Consider the following 14793-nt stretch of genomic DNA (forward strand, 5'->3'; position numbering starts at 1 on the left):
ATTTAGTTTGAATTTCCTTCTGTTTATTTATTTAGATTTTTAAAAAGTCAATGTAAGTAAAATTGGAATTTAGGGGTTGGGTGGGTAGTAACTCATGTGTCATGGGACTTGGTTTAAGGTAGCTCTTTGCCCTTGTTCCTGAGCCCCCCTCTCCCGAGCATGCAGTATAGTAGGTAGGTTTCCATCTGGACAGTGGCCCCTCTGCTAGACATACATAGAGTTTCTCCCATACTGTTCTGGAGAGAAAGGCCCCATGTGCCATGTGTAACCATAGCAACTTCTGAACAGGCAGCCAGAAGGCAGGTAGGAGCCAGAGGGGCAAATTTATATATGGTAAGGGTCCTGTGCAGGCTGATGGTCCCAGGCAGGAACTAAAGGTTTGGAACATTGCTAATTTAAGGATGAAGAACTCAGTTAAAAGCTGCACCAGGGACTTGGAAGAAAAGATTTTGTAAAGCTCTCTTCAGGGCAGCACTTTGGGTTTGTAGCTGTAGCTCAGTGGGAGAGGACTTGCTTTGCATGATGAGGTCCTAGGTTCAATCCTCGCCAAAGGAAAAACAGAAAGAAACCGTAACTGAAGTGTGTGTTAACAGTGCTTTGGCCTGGGAAGATGGCCCAGAATAAAGGGCACAAACATGAGGACTGGAGTTGGGTCCTCAGAATCCATGTAGAAAGCATGGAAAACATGGTAGCTGCCCATGGTCCCACATTTACAGAAGTAGGGACAGATATCCCTGGGGCATGGTGGCTAGCTCGACTTAGTGGGGTTCAGCAAGAGACCCTGCCTCAGCAAAGGAAAGTGTAGAGCAGTTGAGGAAGAGCCTCCAGGGGTTGTATGCACACACATCTGCCCCCACACAAGGAAACAAGTACACATGTAAGACACCGCACACACATGCAAACAAACAAGTTAAAACAGAAGAGGTTCTTAGCACATTCCACAGCTGTGTCCTCAAATACAGTAGGCTCTGTGTAACTGTTGACAGAATGGCCTGTATACCTCTGAGCTGAGGAAAAACAACAGCCTGTTCATGCAGACTCCTCTTTTCTTGCATGTTACTGTGGCAGGTTACATCATCTCCCATTGGACCTTAGTTTCCCAAATGAAAAATGAAGGGGTTGGGTAAATGGTCCCTAAGCTCCCTTTCAAACCTAAATTTTTATTGCAAAAATAAGGGGTTGAAGAGCCAAGCATTTTTTTTTTTTCCTAAGCAAGAAATTAAATCTTATGTCTGGGCCGGGCGGTGGTGGCACACGCCTTTAATCCCAGCACTCGGGAGGCAGAGGCAGGCGGATCTCTGTGAGTTCTAGACCAGCCTGGTCTACAAGAGCTAGTTCCAGGACAGGCTCCAAAGCCACAGAGAAACCCTGTCTCGAAAAACAAAACAAAACAAAACAAAAAAACAAATCTTATGTCTGACAAATAGTGAATGGATGTTCAGGGTACTAGTCCATTCCTAGGCTCTAAGAATTGAACTTTAAACAAGTAAATTTCTTGCCTTTGTGCAGCTTGGGGTCCAGAATTAAATATGGGAACATATAGCCATTGCTGGATGTGATGCTCTCCTGTAATCCCAGCATTTGAAAGGTAGAAACAAGATGATTGAGAGTACAAGGCCAGCCTGGGCTACGTGGGACCCTGTCTCCAAAACAAGTACTTGTTGTGGAAAGCTAGCTCATCTTTGGACTTAGCAGAAGGTTGACAAATTTAGACAGGAGTGTCACGGTATAGCAGGCAGAAGCCCAGTTAAAGCCCTGAGGCAGGAACAAGAGCTCCTTGTTTTCTGAAAATCATAGCGCTGTGGGATGGGTGGAGCCAGGGGCCACCTTAAAGATGGTACCCTTTGATCCTAGAGCAACAGGGGAGCAGTTGAAAGGCTTGCTTAGATGACTAGCTTGGGTTAGTTTCTGCTTACCAGGTTTACTGGCTACCATTGGAGAATGCTATGTTGGTCCTTTGCATGATGCAGAAACCCTGGACTCTTCAATTGCAAAGGAATACAGATCGCTCACTAGTTTAACCAGTCACAGTGATAGTTACGTGTAGAGAAAGTTTATTGTTCTTAGTCCATGTAGCATTATTCTTGAAACATTTCCCACACCCTTAAAAATGTGCCTTATAACCTAAAACTTTTATGGTACATTCGTGATTACCTAAAATCAGATGCTTGCTAGGTTCTAATTGTTCCTTTTGCCTCGACAGAGACTGGTCATTTGTTCTTTTTCTTTCTTTTATTTTTTATTAAAGGAGCTTTTATTTATTTATTTATTTTATTATTATTTTTTTTTTCCAAGACAGGGTTTCTCTGTTTTAACAGCCCTGGCTGTTCTGGAACTTGCTTTGTAAACCACTCTGGCCTTGAACTCACAGAGATCCCCCTGCCTCAGCCTCCCCCGCCTAGTGCTGGGATTAAAGGCCCGTGCTACCACGCCTGGCTGCCATTTGTTCTTTTTGAGTAGCTCTGATGAAGGGTGGATGAGGCAGTGTCCTTTGTAAAGGTGGCTGTTCATAACTGGTGTGTTTATACTTTTGTGGCAAACAGGGGTCCACACCACCAATGACCGTGTTCAAAGGGAACAAACGGCCTTATCAGAAAGATTGTGTGCTCATTATCAATCATGACACCGGAGAGTATGTGCTGGAGAAGCTCAGCAGCAGCATTCAGGTCAAGAAGACGAGGTATGGCTGACTTCTGTGCCCTCCCTTTCTCTTGCAATTTGGGGATCATGTGTGCCAGCAGGTGCTGTCCTGAAGGATATCCTTAAACGTTTCTAAATCTTTGGTATTTAGTCCAATTTTATAAAGGTGCCAACATCTGCTTGTTGATAGTGTCCCATCAGTAATGTTAGCTACTTCTGTCTCAGACAGAAATGCACATTTCTCTCAATGCAGTAAATAACGCATTTAAGAGCTGAAACATGAAGTCATTGGGGAAAACAAGGTACTTACAATCGAGCCAATTTTGTCAATCTCATAATTGCTCTTATACTATCAAGTAGGGAATTTGATTTATACGTATATACTTAAAATTACAAAATAACAATTGCATAACCTTTTTAGAGTGAATTGTTGCTTATAAACTGGGATGTTTTGAGGTGGTTATATTGTCAGATAAACCCTTGCTAACTAACCGACTATGGGGGTCACACTTGTAAGCCTAGCATTTGAGAGTTGCAGGCAGCAGGATGAAGAAGCCACGGCTATTGGCAGCTACATAGTGAGTTTGAGGCTAGTCTTAGTTACATAAAACCTTGTCTCAAGACAACAACAGCAGTGACAGAACATGGGCTTACAAGATTGCTTAGTACCCACACGGATAGAAATATAACTTAAAAAATTTTAAATAAAACAAAATGTTTCTTAATTTTTTAAATAGTGAACTTTCTTAGTAGGTCATTCAACATTAGAGTTTGTCTGGACATCAATTTATTATATAAAGACCCTGGAATAGAGTATTCATTGTAAGATAGTGATTACGGGTTCTGTGGGGGTGGGATGGGGTACTGGGCATCAGATCCAGAGCTTTGCACATGGTAGGCAAGTGCTCTTACCACTGAGCTAAATCACAAGTCCGCTAATTACCTTTTGAGAGCTATTGCAGCCTGATGTCTGTTTCTGCTTCCCTGAGCCAGATTTCTTTCACTCATTTTACCAGAAAAGGAAAAACTCCCACTCACTGAGATTATCATGGGCCATACGCCGGATGTTTTAGGTGTGGTACCTAGTCTTTACCAGTAATTTCTAGATTATTGTTTCTTTGAGGCAGGGGATGCGCCTGGGCTTTGCAGAAGTTGTGATTTACCTAATTTGACTGTTAGAGCTGAGACCTCACCACCCTAGGGGATGAGGCTGTAGTGCCTGCTTCTGTCCTGCCCCTTTGTCTTCCTGTGCTACCGGTGGTGCTCTGTTCCCTTTCTACTCTGTGGTCTGGGAACTAGCAGCATCCCTCCTGGGTACTTGTTATATTCTCTGAATAGCAAGACCTACTAGGTCAAAACCTGCAGAGATCTCAGGGGATTTGTGCAGATGCTAAAGTTGAGAAGCACTGTGCTATTTCATTTGCAGAAGAAATTATTACTTTTTTAGTATACAGACACCTTTTATTGGTTATTGAACAGTATATCTTTTTTTCATCTAGTCATTTCTGAGCATTTTGATTTCTCTCTTTTTTAATTCTTCTCTCAACAATACATCTCAACTGCAGTTTCTCCCAGCTTTCCCCTGACCAGGTCTACTGTGCCTCCATTTCCCTTCAGAAAAGAGCAGGCCTCCCAGTGGTATCTACAGAACATAGCATACCAAGGTGCAATAAGACTAGGCCAAACCCTCTTAATCCAGGCTGGATGAGGCAACCCAGTAGGAGGAAAAGAGCTCCAAGGGCAAGCAAAAGAGTTGGAGACACCCCCACTCCACTGTTAGGAGTCCCACATACACCGGGCTCCCACAAACAATCACAGCATGTATGAGAGGAGCAGGAGGAATTATTAACGAGTAAAATTTCTCACTTGGAAGTAGATAATGGAAATAATGGAAAATTTTGCAAGCTGCCAACATTTCAAAATCTAGTTTATTCAGAAACTTTATTTATTATTACGACTGTATATTGAATTTAAGTCATATTGTGATATTTTCTTATAAACACATCTAATCACACTATATCTGTGTTTTATCTCCTTGCTGAACTTATATTGGATGTGGCACATCTATAATCTCATCTCTTGGAAGGCTGAGGCTGTCCCAGAGTACAGTTAGACCCTGACTCAGAAAGGAAAAAAAGTATGCTCCTTGGAAGCAGAGGGTCATTTCATTATTTTGAATTGCTGATGCTTAGTACAGTTCTAGGATGCAGTAGCCATGTGGTTGTTGAGTGCTTTTTCATGAAGTCATAAAGATCAGATTTATAGTCACCCGGAAAGAACACTGGTTCTGCAGACACTGCCTGTGTGCTTGGTCATCGGGAGAGAAACTATTTTGCCTCTTGATTTAATGTCTATTTTAGAGCTGAGGGGAGCAGTAAAATCCAAGCCCGAATGGAACAACAGCCTGCTCGTCCCCCACAGCCATCACAGCCACCACCTCCTCCACCACCCATACCATTCCGAGCCCCAACGAAGCCTCCAGCTGGACCCAAAACGTCTCCCTTAAAGGATACGCCCTCACCTGAGCCCCAGCTGGATGACATCAAAAGAGGTAAGAGCGCTGGGCTAGTGCATGCAGTCAGGCACAGGGTTCTCAAGAAGCTCACAGAGTTCATACTACCTTATAGATGTGTCACCAGAGCTCCTGGCTCTGGAGCTGCTGAGGGCTGACATTTTCCCATGCATATTTGACAAGAATGAGTTCGGGTTGAGTGGGATTGTCTTGGCAGCATTCTTAAAGGCTTAGGGGTTAAGTAAGCACTACTATCAGCCAGAGAAAGAATATTCTCAGTGTATAGATTCTGAGCTCTCTGAGCTCACATACTAATGTACGCAAATATTAATATACAGTATCCAGATTCGCTGTGTATTTTCCACCTTTATGTGACGTTACTTTAACATCTATTTTTTATTTTTACTTTTACTTTTTGAGACAGGTTCTTTCTATATCTTTGGCTGTCCTGGAACTCCCTCTGTAGACCAGGCTATCTTTGAACTCACAGGGATCCACCTGCCACTGCCTCCCAAGTGTTGGGATTAAATAAGCCCTCTGACTTGCCACTGCTTGATAAGTGTTTTTCTTCTCTCTCAGCTGGAGTTTTAGACGATAACTCCCATTTGTCTGTTTGTCTATGGAAAAGGTCTTGCTCTGTAGCCCAGGCTGGTCCCAAAGTCAAGCTCTCCTGACTCCACTGGCTGTGGGCACACACCACACCCAAATCAGGGTCAGTATTTAAGGGAGTAATAACCCTGATGTGCCTTACACAGAAGAGACATTCTGTAGCAGATCTGCCTTTTGTTCATTTGGATGAATTCAGTGTTCCCGTCAGCCCCGAAATGGAGTAGGTATTGTTGTCAGTTTGGAGGTTCATTGTGTTGTACTCCAGAAGCGGAAGATCGAAGTCCCTCTCTGCTGTCGGTCTTGTCAGCTCCCTGTTCCTAGACACTTCCTGTCATCTCAGAGCGGGGCGGTACTGATGCCCTGGTGTCGTTGCAGAGCTGCGGGCTGAGGTCGACGTCATCGAGCAGATGAGCAGCAGCAGTGGGAGCAGTTCCTCTGACTCTGAGAGCTCCTCTGGGAGTGATGACGACAGCTCCAGCAGCGGAGGAGAGGACAACGGCCCAGCCTCTCCTCCCCAGCCTTCACACCAGCAGTCCTACAACAGCAGGCCCACAGTGGCCAATGGAACCAGCCGGCCCCAAGGAAGCTCTCAGCTGATGAATACGCTCAGTAAGTGTGTCCTCCTTTAGTGACTGAGTCAGGGCACACCATATGCAGCTTCTGTTGCCCTGTGCCAGAACCTATATTTATAGGCATTTAGGGCATAGGGAAGGTCTTGACAAGGACCCCAAATTCACAATCTTTTCTTTCTTTTTACCCTTTACTTGTGGCTGTGACTTCTACAAAATGCTTAAACTTGATTGTGCGCTCTTTGGTTTTCCATACACCAGGTTTAAGATATGGTCTGCCTACAGCTGGCTTTTAAAAGTTAACCCATTACCTCTATTTAGGTAGCCTTTGGCAAGAGAAAAGACAGGATATTGTCATGCTTGGGTATATTTCCAGCAGTTGGTAAGGTAACAGAAAAGCCATAAATATTGGCTTTGTTTCAGAGTGGGGCGATTCTGTGTTCTCTCTCTCTCTCCCTCTCCCTCTCTCCCTCTCCCTCTCTCCCTCTCCCTTCCTCCCTCCCTCCTTCACTCACTCCCTTTTTGGAACCTTGCATGATGAAGTTAGAAGGCCTGGCAGCAGAGGTGGGATGCAGACCTGATTAACCCTGCAATGTGGCCCAAGCCGACATTAGTTTCAACACTGTGGACATTCCAGGATGGGTAGTTCCTTTCTGCAGGCCTTGTTGGGTGTGTAGTGTCTGGCCTTCACCTAAAACACCTCAGCATTTTGCCTGGTTGGTATGCCCTGTTGTCTGTGTAAGTTGAGGTCCAGGTAAGAAGTCTGTCCTTACACAGCCAAAAAAGGAAGTCCTTAGGGATGATGCTGGGCCCTCTGCAAGGGTGCTGAGTCCAGAGACAGAAAAAGCTGATTTAAATTTAAGAAATATGGACGTTCACTTTCATTCAACTGCTGTCAGCTAAAGTTCTTTTATATACATTTCTGTTATGTGAACTTGAAGTATTGAGTCCTTTTGAATTCTAGATACCTACATACCATCTAAGAATCTGGAGCTTTCTCTTAAAGAAATAGAAATATCCTGGTCAGAGGTAGGCAGAGGTGACACTGGATTAGCATGCTATGGCTCTCAGCTTCCATAATGGAAACATCTTGTTTACTTAACTTTTTTGAAAGTCGGGTGGGGAGTTAGGGAGGTTGAATTTAATTTGATCTTCCTGCCAGAGCCTCCTTAGTACTGGGGTTATGGGCATGAGCCACCACACCTGGGGCTTGGATTCGTGGTCTTCCTGCTGCAGCCTCCTTGGTAGTGGGATTATGGGCATGAACCACCACACCTGGCTCTTAGTTTTTCCTAAAACAATTTCATGAAGCTGCTAAGATGGCTTAGGGTTAAGAGCACTGTTCTTGCAGACAACCTGGGTTTGATTCCTGGCATACACATGCTAGTTCACAACCACCTATAGCTCCAGTTCCAGGGGATCCAATGCCCTCTTCTGACCTCCAAGGGTACCAGGTACCCACATGGTATATAGACATGAATGCTGGCCAAACACTCATATACATAAAATAAAATAATTATAAAGCAACTTAATGTGAATGAGTCTGCCAGATGCTGTGTGTTATTTCTATTTTCTTAGCACATTTAAAACCGTCTTGCTGCTCCTTCTCAGTACTAATAAGCAGTACCAAACTGCTTTGTACATCCTAAAAAGAGTGTTTCTTTTAGAATGTCGACTGCTCCAGCCTTTTCAGTGAGCCAGATTGGTTTTCCTGCCTTATAAATTGGATTAACAAAGTTTTTTTGGTATTTATTTTGTTTTTAAATTAGATTTATTCTTTTTATTTTGTGTATATGTTTTGCCTGCTTGTATGTGTTATGCTATGTGCATGTTTGATGCCCTTGGAACTGGAGCTATAGGTAGTTGTGAGCCACCATTTGGGTATCAGGAATCAAACCTGGGTCCTCTGCAAGAGCAACAAATGCTCTTAACCGTTGAACCATCTCTCCAGTCCCGATTTGGAAACTTTTAGTATTATGTGATAGCTGAGCAGCCAGCCAAAGAATTTTAAAGAAGTCTTGATGTTTTAAGTGAAGGAGAAATATAAGCATAAGTATAAAGAGCTACACTCTAGGCAGAGCAGAGGGAAGTGAAGAAGGCAGAGGAGCCAGAAAAGTTATTAACTGCTATGCTCTTAGCTTCATTTTGTTTTCTTTCGTAGGAAATGACTTGCAGTTAAGTGAGTCTGGCAGTGACAGTGACGACTAGCTCCAGGCTTTTGAAATCTGCTTCCGGTACGTGGACATGCTGCAAGACCCAGCGACTTCTGCCAGGATTCCACGCCACAGGAGGATGTTGCACAGCAGGGCCTGTAGGAGGAGTTAAGGCCTGGGAGCATGCAGACACTCAGTTTTTGACTTGGTGGTGGTGGGTGATTTTCTCACGTAATTCTTGAACAATCTCTTGTTTCAGAGTTTAAGTAGATCTATAGGAGAACGAATGGAATTCTGTTTCCACGTGGTTAACATTATTAATGAAAAACAGACCATTGCACCCTGATCTCGGGCCCTTAAGGCCCCTGTCCTCACCAGGCCAGTAATTCAGCAGCCATCAGTTTGGCCAGGCAGTCTGTACCAGTAAAATAAAAGTCTTTGAGGGTTATGGAAAGAAAGGAGATCCTCAAACTGTGTCATAGAAATATGTTAAGACCATTTTCCATGTTTGACATGAAGTGGTAAGGAAGTTTTGTGTGACCCAGTTTGATAAGACCATAGAAGTAGACCTTGGCAGAGTCTTTGGGTCAATTAGTGTGTGTGTGGGTATGTGTGGGTGTGTGGTTGTGGGTGTGTGTGCTAGAAATCCAGTTGCTCGACCCAGCGCAGCTAGGAAAGGAAAGCACACTGCAGGGAATGTCCAGTCACCTGTCTCAGGTGTACGCTTGCTCGCTACTTCTTTGAATTACACTTGCTGGCGTCAGACTTTTCTGCACAGACGTTTCTGTCAGATTCCAAAGACAAAAGCATTGCTGCCATTCAGCTCGGATTCAGACTCAGGCAATTCCCGTGTATGTGAGGCGGAGTGAGCAGCAGCTGCCACGCTGACGCACATCCTCAGCTCATCTGAGACTTCTGGGTTCACATGGATCCATCCTCAGGTATTCTTAATCCCGTGGCTGTTAGCGGAGGATAGGAATCAAGGAGGGGTGCAGTAGGGAACCCTCTGAGCAGATTGGCCAGCTGCAAGCCTCCAGAGTCCAGATAGGAGTTCTGCCGTATGAAACACTCTTCTTGAGCTCTCTATGCTTTTGTGCCTGACTCCCAGACCAATTGGTATTTTCATAGAAGAGAATCACAAGATTGCCTTTTGCAGTGTGCCATTTTCAAATAACTGTTCTTGCTGGAAACTGGTCACGAGTCAATGTTCCACACTGAGGAAGTGTGTGGTGACTTGTACGTTGCCACCCATCTCACAGTAGATGTAGTTAGAATGAATATATCCTAGGAAATTCCTGTCTTTCAGATAATACTAATGCTCTTTTTACCTTGGGTTTTCCTCCACTCACATAAGCCTTTCTCCTGAGCTAGTGGAGGGAGGTGTTCTGGACCTAGAAAGGAAATGAATGGTCCATGGTGGGACTTAGGTTAGACTCATACCATATAGGTACGATCCTAACTGTTTGGTGCACAGATTGCAGTGAGCTGAGGTAGGATAGAAGCCATTGCCCAGCAGCACATGTACACCATTCTGCCCAAGTACCTTGTGCTGAGGTCTCAGCCTCTGGGGCGATGCTCGGTGAATCTCCATGGCAGGTGGGAACCTCCTTATAGCAAGCTGATAATTGCTTTATAATTCTTTGGTAATGGCAGCTCAGGGAAGGTGCAGGTTATGATTGGGTGGCTTGAATTGTCCCTGGATCTGGGAATTGAATTGTCTTACTGTTCTTTGCCTGCTTACACTAGGGCAGGTTCCAGGAACTTGAACTAAAAATGCTATGTAGGTCTCCCCTTGCTCTGCCCTTCTCCAAAGCCTTGGTTTCTGTAGACAGAACTGTGTGTGGGCATGCTGGCCAGTGACTGTTTCTATAGGAAGTGCCTGCATGTGGCACTGGGCTTGGTCAGTCAGACTCCATGTCACCTGGCCTACCCAGCACCACATGCTTTTGTTGGCTCCAGTTTGTGCTCTCTGCACAGTCCTTCAGTGCTCCCATCTCCTTTCCCTTCCTTAGTAAAAAGCAAAACAAAAACAAACAAAAAACCAACAAAAACCATTTTTGAAAATCCAGACTCTTGCCTCTTACATTGATGATGACAATGATGACTTCTCAGGGGTATCCTTGTGCCAACTGAGTGACTTCCTTCCTGTCTCTGTGCCTTTGCTGTTCCCTCCTCTTCACCCACTCAACCTTCTCCAGACTCCTCAGGTACCATCTTCACCAACTCTTCAGGTCTTCCCACCTATGGGGTATGTCCTAATGTGCATACAAATTGCCTTTCTCCTACCTGGTTTCTGGTTGGTATGAGCACCTCAAAAGTACAGAAGTAGACATGCATGTGCTCCTAGCTTAGAGGGCAGGAGGCTGAGAGAACTAACTAGTTAAGGATTGAGAATAAGCATAGGGGAAACATTCCAGTGTAGCTTTATACCCGGAAATAATTACACGGAAACTGTATTCTTTTAAACACTGCTTGGCCCATTAGCTCTAGCCTCTTACTGGCTACCTCTCACATCTTGATTAACCCATTTCTATTAATGAGTGTAGCACCACGAGGTGGTGGCTTACCAGAAGGGATCTTAACCTGCATCCATCTTGGAGAGGAGAGCTATAGCGTCTGCCTCACTTCTTCCCAGCATTCTGTTCTGTCTACTCTGCCTACCTAATTTTCTGTCCTATCAAAGGCCAAGCAGTTTCTTTATTAATTAACCAATGAAAGCAACAGATAGACAAATGACGCTCCTCCATCATTTCCCCTTTTTCTGTTTAAACAAAAAAGAAAGGCTTTTACTTTAACATAGTAAAATTACATATAACAAAAGTTATCAAGCAAGAATTAAAGTTACAATATTTATATCTATTTTATCTTGTATCATAACTAAGGAAAACTATAACTATCCATTCTTCAACTCCATCAAAGACTCCAGAAGGATAAAGGATATAATATTACCTAAGTAAACAAGAAATAAGCAACTTTCAAAAATCTAGAAATGACAGAGACATCTTGCTGCCTGGACAATTACCCAAAGTTCCTCTGCACCATTGGGGCATCCATCTTCGGCCTATAGGCCCATAGTATCCAGCAGATATTTCCATGAAGCAGGAAATTTCAAAGACAGTTCAGTCACTATCTGCTGTGTCCTGCAGAATGTTTCGCGAATTCTCTTATGAAGCAGGAACCCCGCAAGACCATCTCACCTTTAGGCAAGTTCAGCAGTTCTCTCTCTGAGGGTTCTCTGTGTCCAGTTATGCATCAGTCCAGGCAAAAGCAGTTTCGTGTCCAAAGGGCTAACCAACTCCATAAGGATCCTCTTCGAAGCCCATCTTTCTCTTGAAGTAGATTGGTGCTGCCAGGAGCAGACGTGTCTCATTGTCATGAAAAGCCCTAAGTTATTAAAACATTAAATGCCATATTCTGCAGTCTTTGAATGACATGAAGAATGTCTACATGACTACATGCTTGACTATTATCGATGATTATTCATTAACAACCTGTATTTCCTGATTATACATTACATTTTTAAATGAACTACACAATCACAATACCTTAATAAAGATCAGAAATACATATACATATAACAAAATTGACCTTAATACCAATAAAGCAAAATTTATACCAATGTAGATTATTCATATCTATATCATATCCCCTTTTAAATGTAAAAGAACATTTATAAACAGTATTTGGGAACATGGGCACAGTTTTTTCTCTCCAAACTGCTTCCTGCTGTATGGGGGCGCTGTTAAGCAGGTCTTTTATGGTGTAACCTGTGTGCCAGGTTCATCTCAGTCGGCAGTTGAGTGAAGTAATTTTTTGAGGGTGTTCACAGCAACCTTTCAGGAGGGCGTGGTCTATCATACCAAATTGGGATAGAAGCAATCCACAGGGTCTCATCCTCTGTGAAAACAAAAGAAGACCCTCTCCAAAGCATCATATCCTTCGGTCCAAATTCTGAAGTCATACCCTTATGATATCCATTCTGGTCTATCTTGGTAGCCCATATAATGAAATGTCTCCTTGTACTTAGTTCCTTTACAGTCAAAAATTTTAAAGAAAACACAATGTACATAATCTAGACTCTCTGTGAATTTTCCATTTTTACGTGGCTTATTTTTCTTTTTCTTTTAATCTATAATTATCTGTACTCTGTCTCTTTGAAGACTTTACCCTTTGTTTTTATTCTCTCCATCTTTTTTTTTCTCTCTCTCAAGCCTATGTACACTCATCCAACATTGTGACCCATTTAGTGGTCTTTTATGTCTGAATCTGTCCTATTGTGAATCTGTAATTTTTTACTATCCAGGAGCACTTCTTAAAATGTTAAGCACTTCTTAAAAACTTAAGTTGTGCCATGTAGAGGTAATATGGTACCACCTGTTTACTGCCAGTCTAAACCTTAATTGCGCGGTTATTAGGATAATTACGATAGTTCCTGCCTGAGACCAGCACAGTTCAGCATGGCAGAGCTGCTTGTGCCTCTGGGTCACTTGTGCCTCTGAGCTGCAGAGCGGAGGGCTGCTCTGGTTGTTGGCTCCACCTCTCTCCAATTTCAAAATGGAGGACGTACCATTTTCTACTAGCTCTGGGGCCACCAGGTAGGAGCTGCCACTCAGCATTTTAACTCTGAGACTGAGCGTGCGGCACAGAAACTCTCTTCATCCAAGTTGCAGCCAAATCGGACACGCAGAACACTGCATAGTCTGAAAACATCTCTCTGTATGGCAGCAGGAATCCGCCATGCTCTCCAGCCTGCCTAAGTCTGATTCTGCCATCTGCGCAGGCAGCAAGAGCTGGGCCAAGGCCATGGTCTCAGCTACTTTCCTCCTGATCCCGAGCGGGAACACAAATATCCAGTCTCATAAAAGCCATTGAAATGCTTTATAGCCAGAGTTCATGCTGGCGGCACAGCCCAGGAAGCTGCGTTTTAAACTTGCAGCAGCTTTTTTCCTGCTATGGCTGCAGAGTCAGGGAAATTTCTTTGCAGGATGCCACCCACAAACAGCAAAAAGCTGTGTTAAATTCTCTCTCTCTCCTTTTTAAGCCCTCTCAGGTTTTACGTGGTGTTAGTTACCACGTTGGAGCGCCACTCTGTAGCTTTATACCTGGAAATAATTACACGGAAACTGTATTCTTTTAAACACTGCTTGGCCCATTAGCTCTAGCCTCTTACTGGCTAACTCTCACATCTTGATTAACCCATTTCTATTAATGAGTGTAGCACCACGAGGTGGTGGCTTACCAGAAGGGATCTTAACCTGCATCCATCTTGGAGAGGAGAGCTATAGCGTCTGCCTCACTTCTTCCCAGTATTCTGTTCTGTCTACTCTGCCTACCAAAGGCCAAGCAGTTTCTTTATTAATTGACCAATGAAAGCAACAGATAGACAAATGACCCTTCTCCATCATTCCAGGCATTGAGACAAAGCTGCAACTACCCATGCAAGTCCCTACTGAATTTTTAAATTACCTTTTATTTGTTCTATGCAATGTTAGCCACTTGGGTGAGGTGGGAAAATTAGTTCTACAGAGAAGCCATGGCAATCCTTTGAAAAGTTTTGGGAAAATGCAATACAGATAAACTAGAGATTTGTAATAATGCCACTGGTTAATTTATTTCTGTAGCAGAATAATTTTATCTATGGGTGATATGCTGCAGTAATAGGGAAACTTGAAAATTCCAAAGTCCTTTCTTTTCTGTATTGATAGTATGGTTTAGCGTGTGTGTGTGTGTGTGTGTGTGTGTGTGTATGTGTGTGATATATTTATTACATTATTTTGAAAGAGAATTTAAGCTGTTTTGTAGATATGTATTAAGAACAATAAAGTGGATCTTTCCACTTGGCAAGGAACATAGACTTTCTAAGACTCAGGCCTTAACCAGTAGGAAGTGTTAGGAAGTGTGTTTTTGTTGCCTCTGTTATTTTGGTCTTAGATTCCTTGTCTCCTTTATTAATGATATTTAAAATCTTGTGCCTAAAAATTCATTTGGCTTAATTCTGATGTAGACATGCATGTTTACATTTATATTTGCTGTGTAGTCTCTCTCAAGATGAATATATTTAAATAAAAATGAAGGTCTGCAATATATTCAAGTGTCTTGTGTTGTTAGTTTCTTTAACTGAAAATCTGTGTAAAATAGGGCCTTTTAAGAATCCTTTAGGCTGGGGCTGGAGAGATGGCTCAGTGGTTAAGACCTTTGTCTGCTCTTCCAAAGGTCCTGAGTTCAAGTTCCAGCAACCACATGTGCTCACAACCTTTTGTAATGAGATTTGGTGCCCTCTTCTGGCCTGCAGTGATACGTGCAGGCAGAA

The 14793-nt window shown here is 43.3% G+C and overlaps 1 protein-coding gene across 1 annotated transcript in view; it reads left to right on the plus strand.

The window, feature by feature from the left end:
- Nucleotides 1-14569, plus strand: part of Eaf1 (ELL associated factor 1) — a 17361-nt gene extending 2792 nt beyond the window's left edge. The window contains exons 3-6 of the mRNA XM_075989022.1: nt 2544-2680; nt 5001-5191; nt 6137-6370; nt 8492-14569. Coding sequence (XP_075845137.1) covers nt 2544-2680; nt 5001-5191; nt 6137-6370; nt 8492-8538 — 609 coding nt within the window. The 3' untranslated portion in view covers nt 8539-14569. The remainder of the gene's footprint in view (nt 1-2543; nt 2681-5000; nt 5192-6136; nt 6371-8491) is intronic.
- The last annotated feature ends 224 nt before the right edge of the window (nt 14570-14793 follow it).

This window comes from Microtus pennsylvanicus, chromosome 10, assembly GCF_037038515.1.
Source record: "Microtus pennsylvanicus isolate mMicPen1 chromosome 10, mMicPen1.hap1, whole genome shotgun sequence".
NCBI classification, from domain to species: Eukaryota; Metazoa; Chordata; class Mammalia; order Rodentia; family Cricetidae; genus Microtus; species Microtus pennsylvanicus.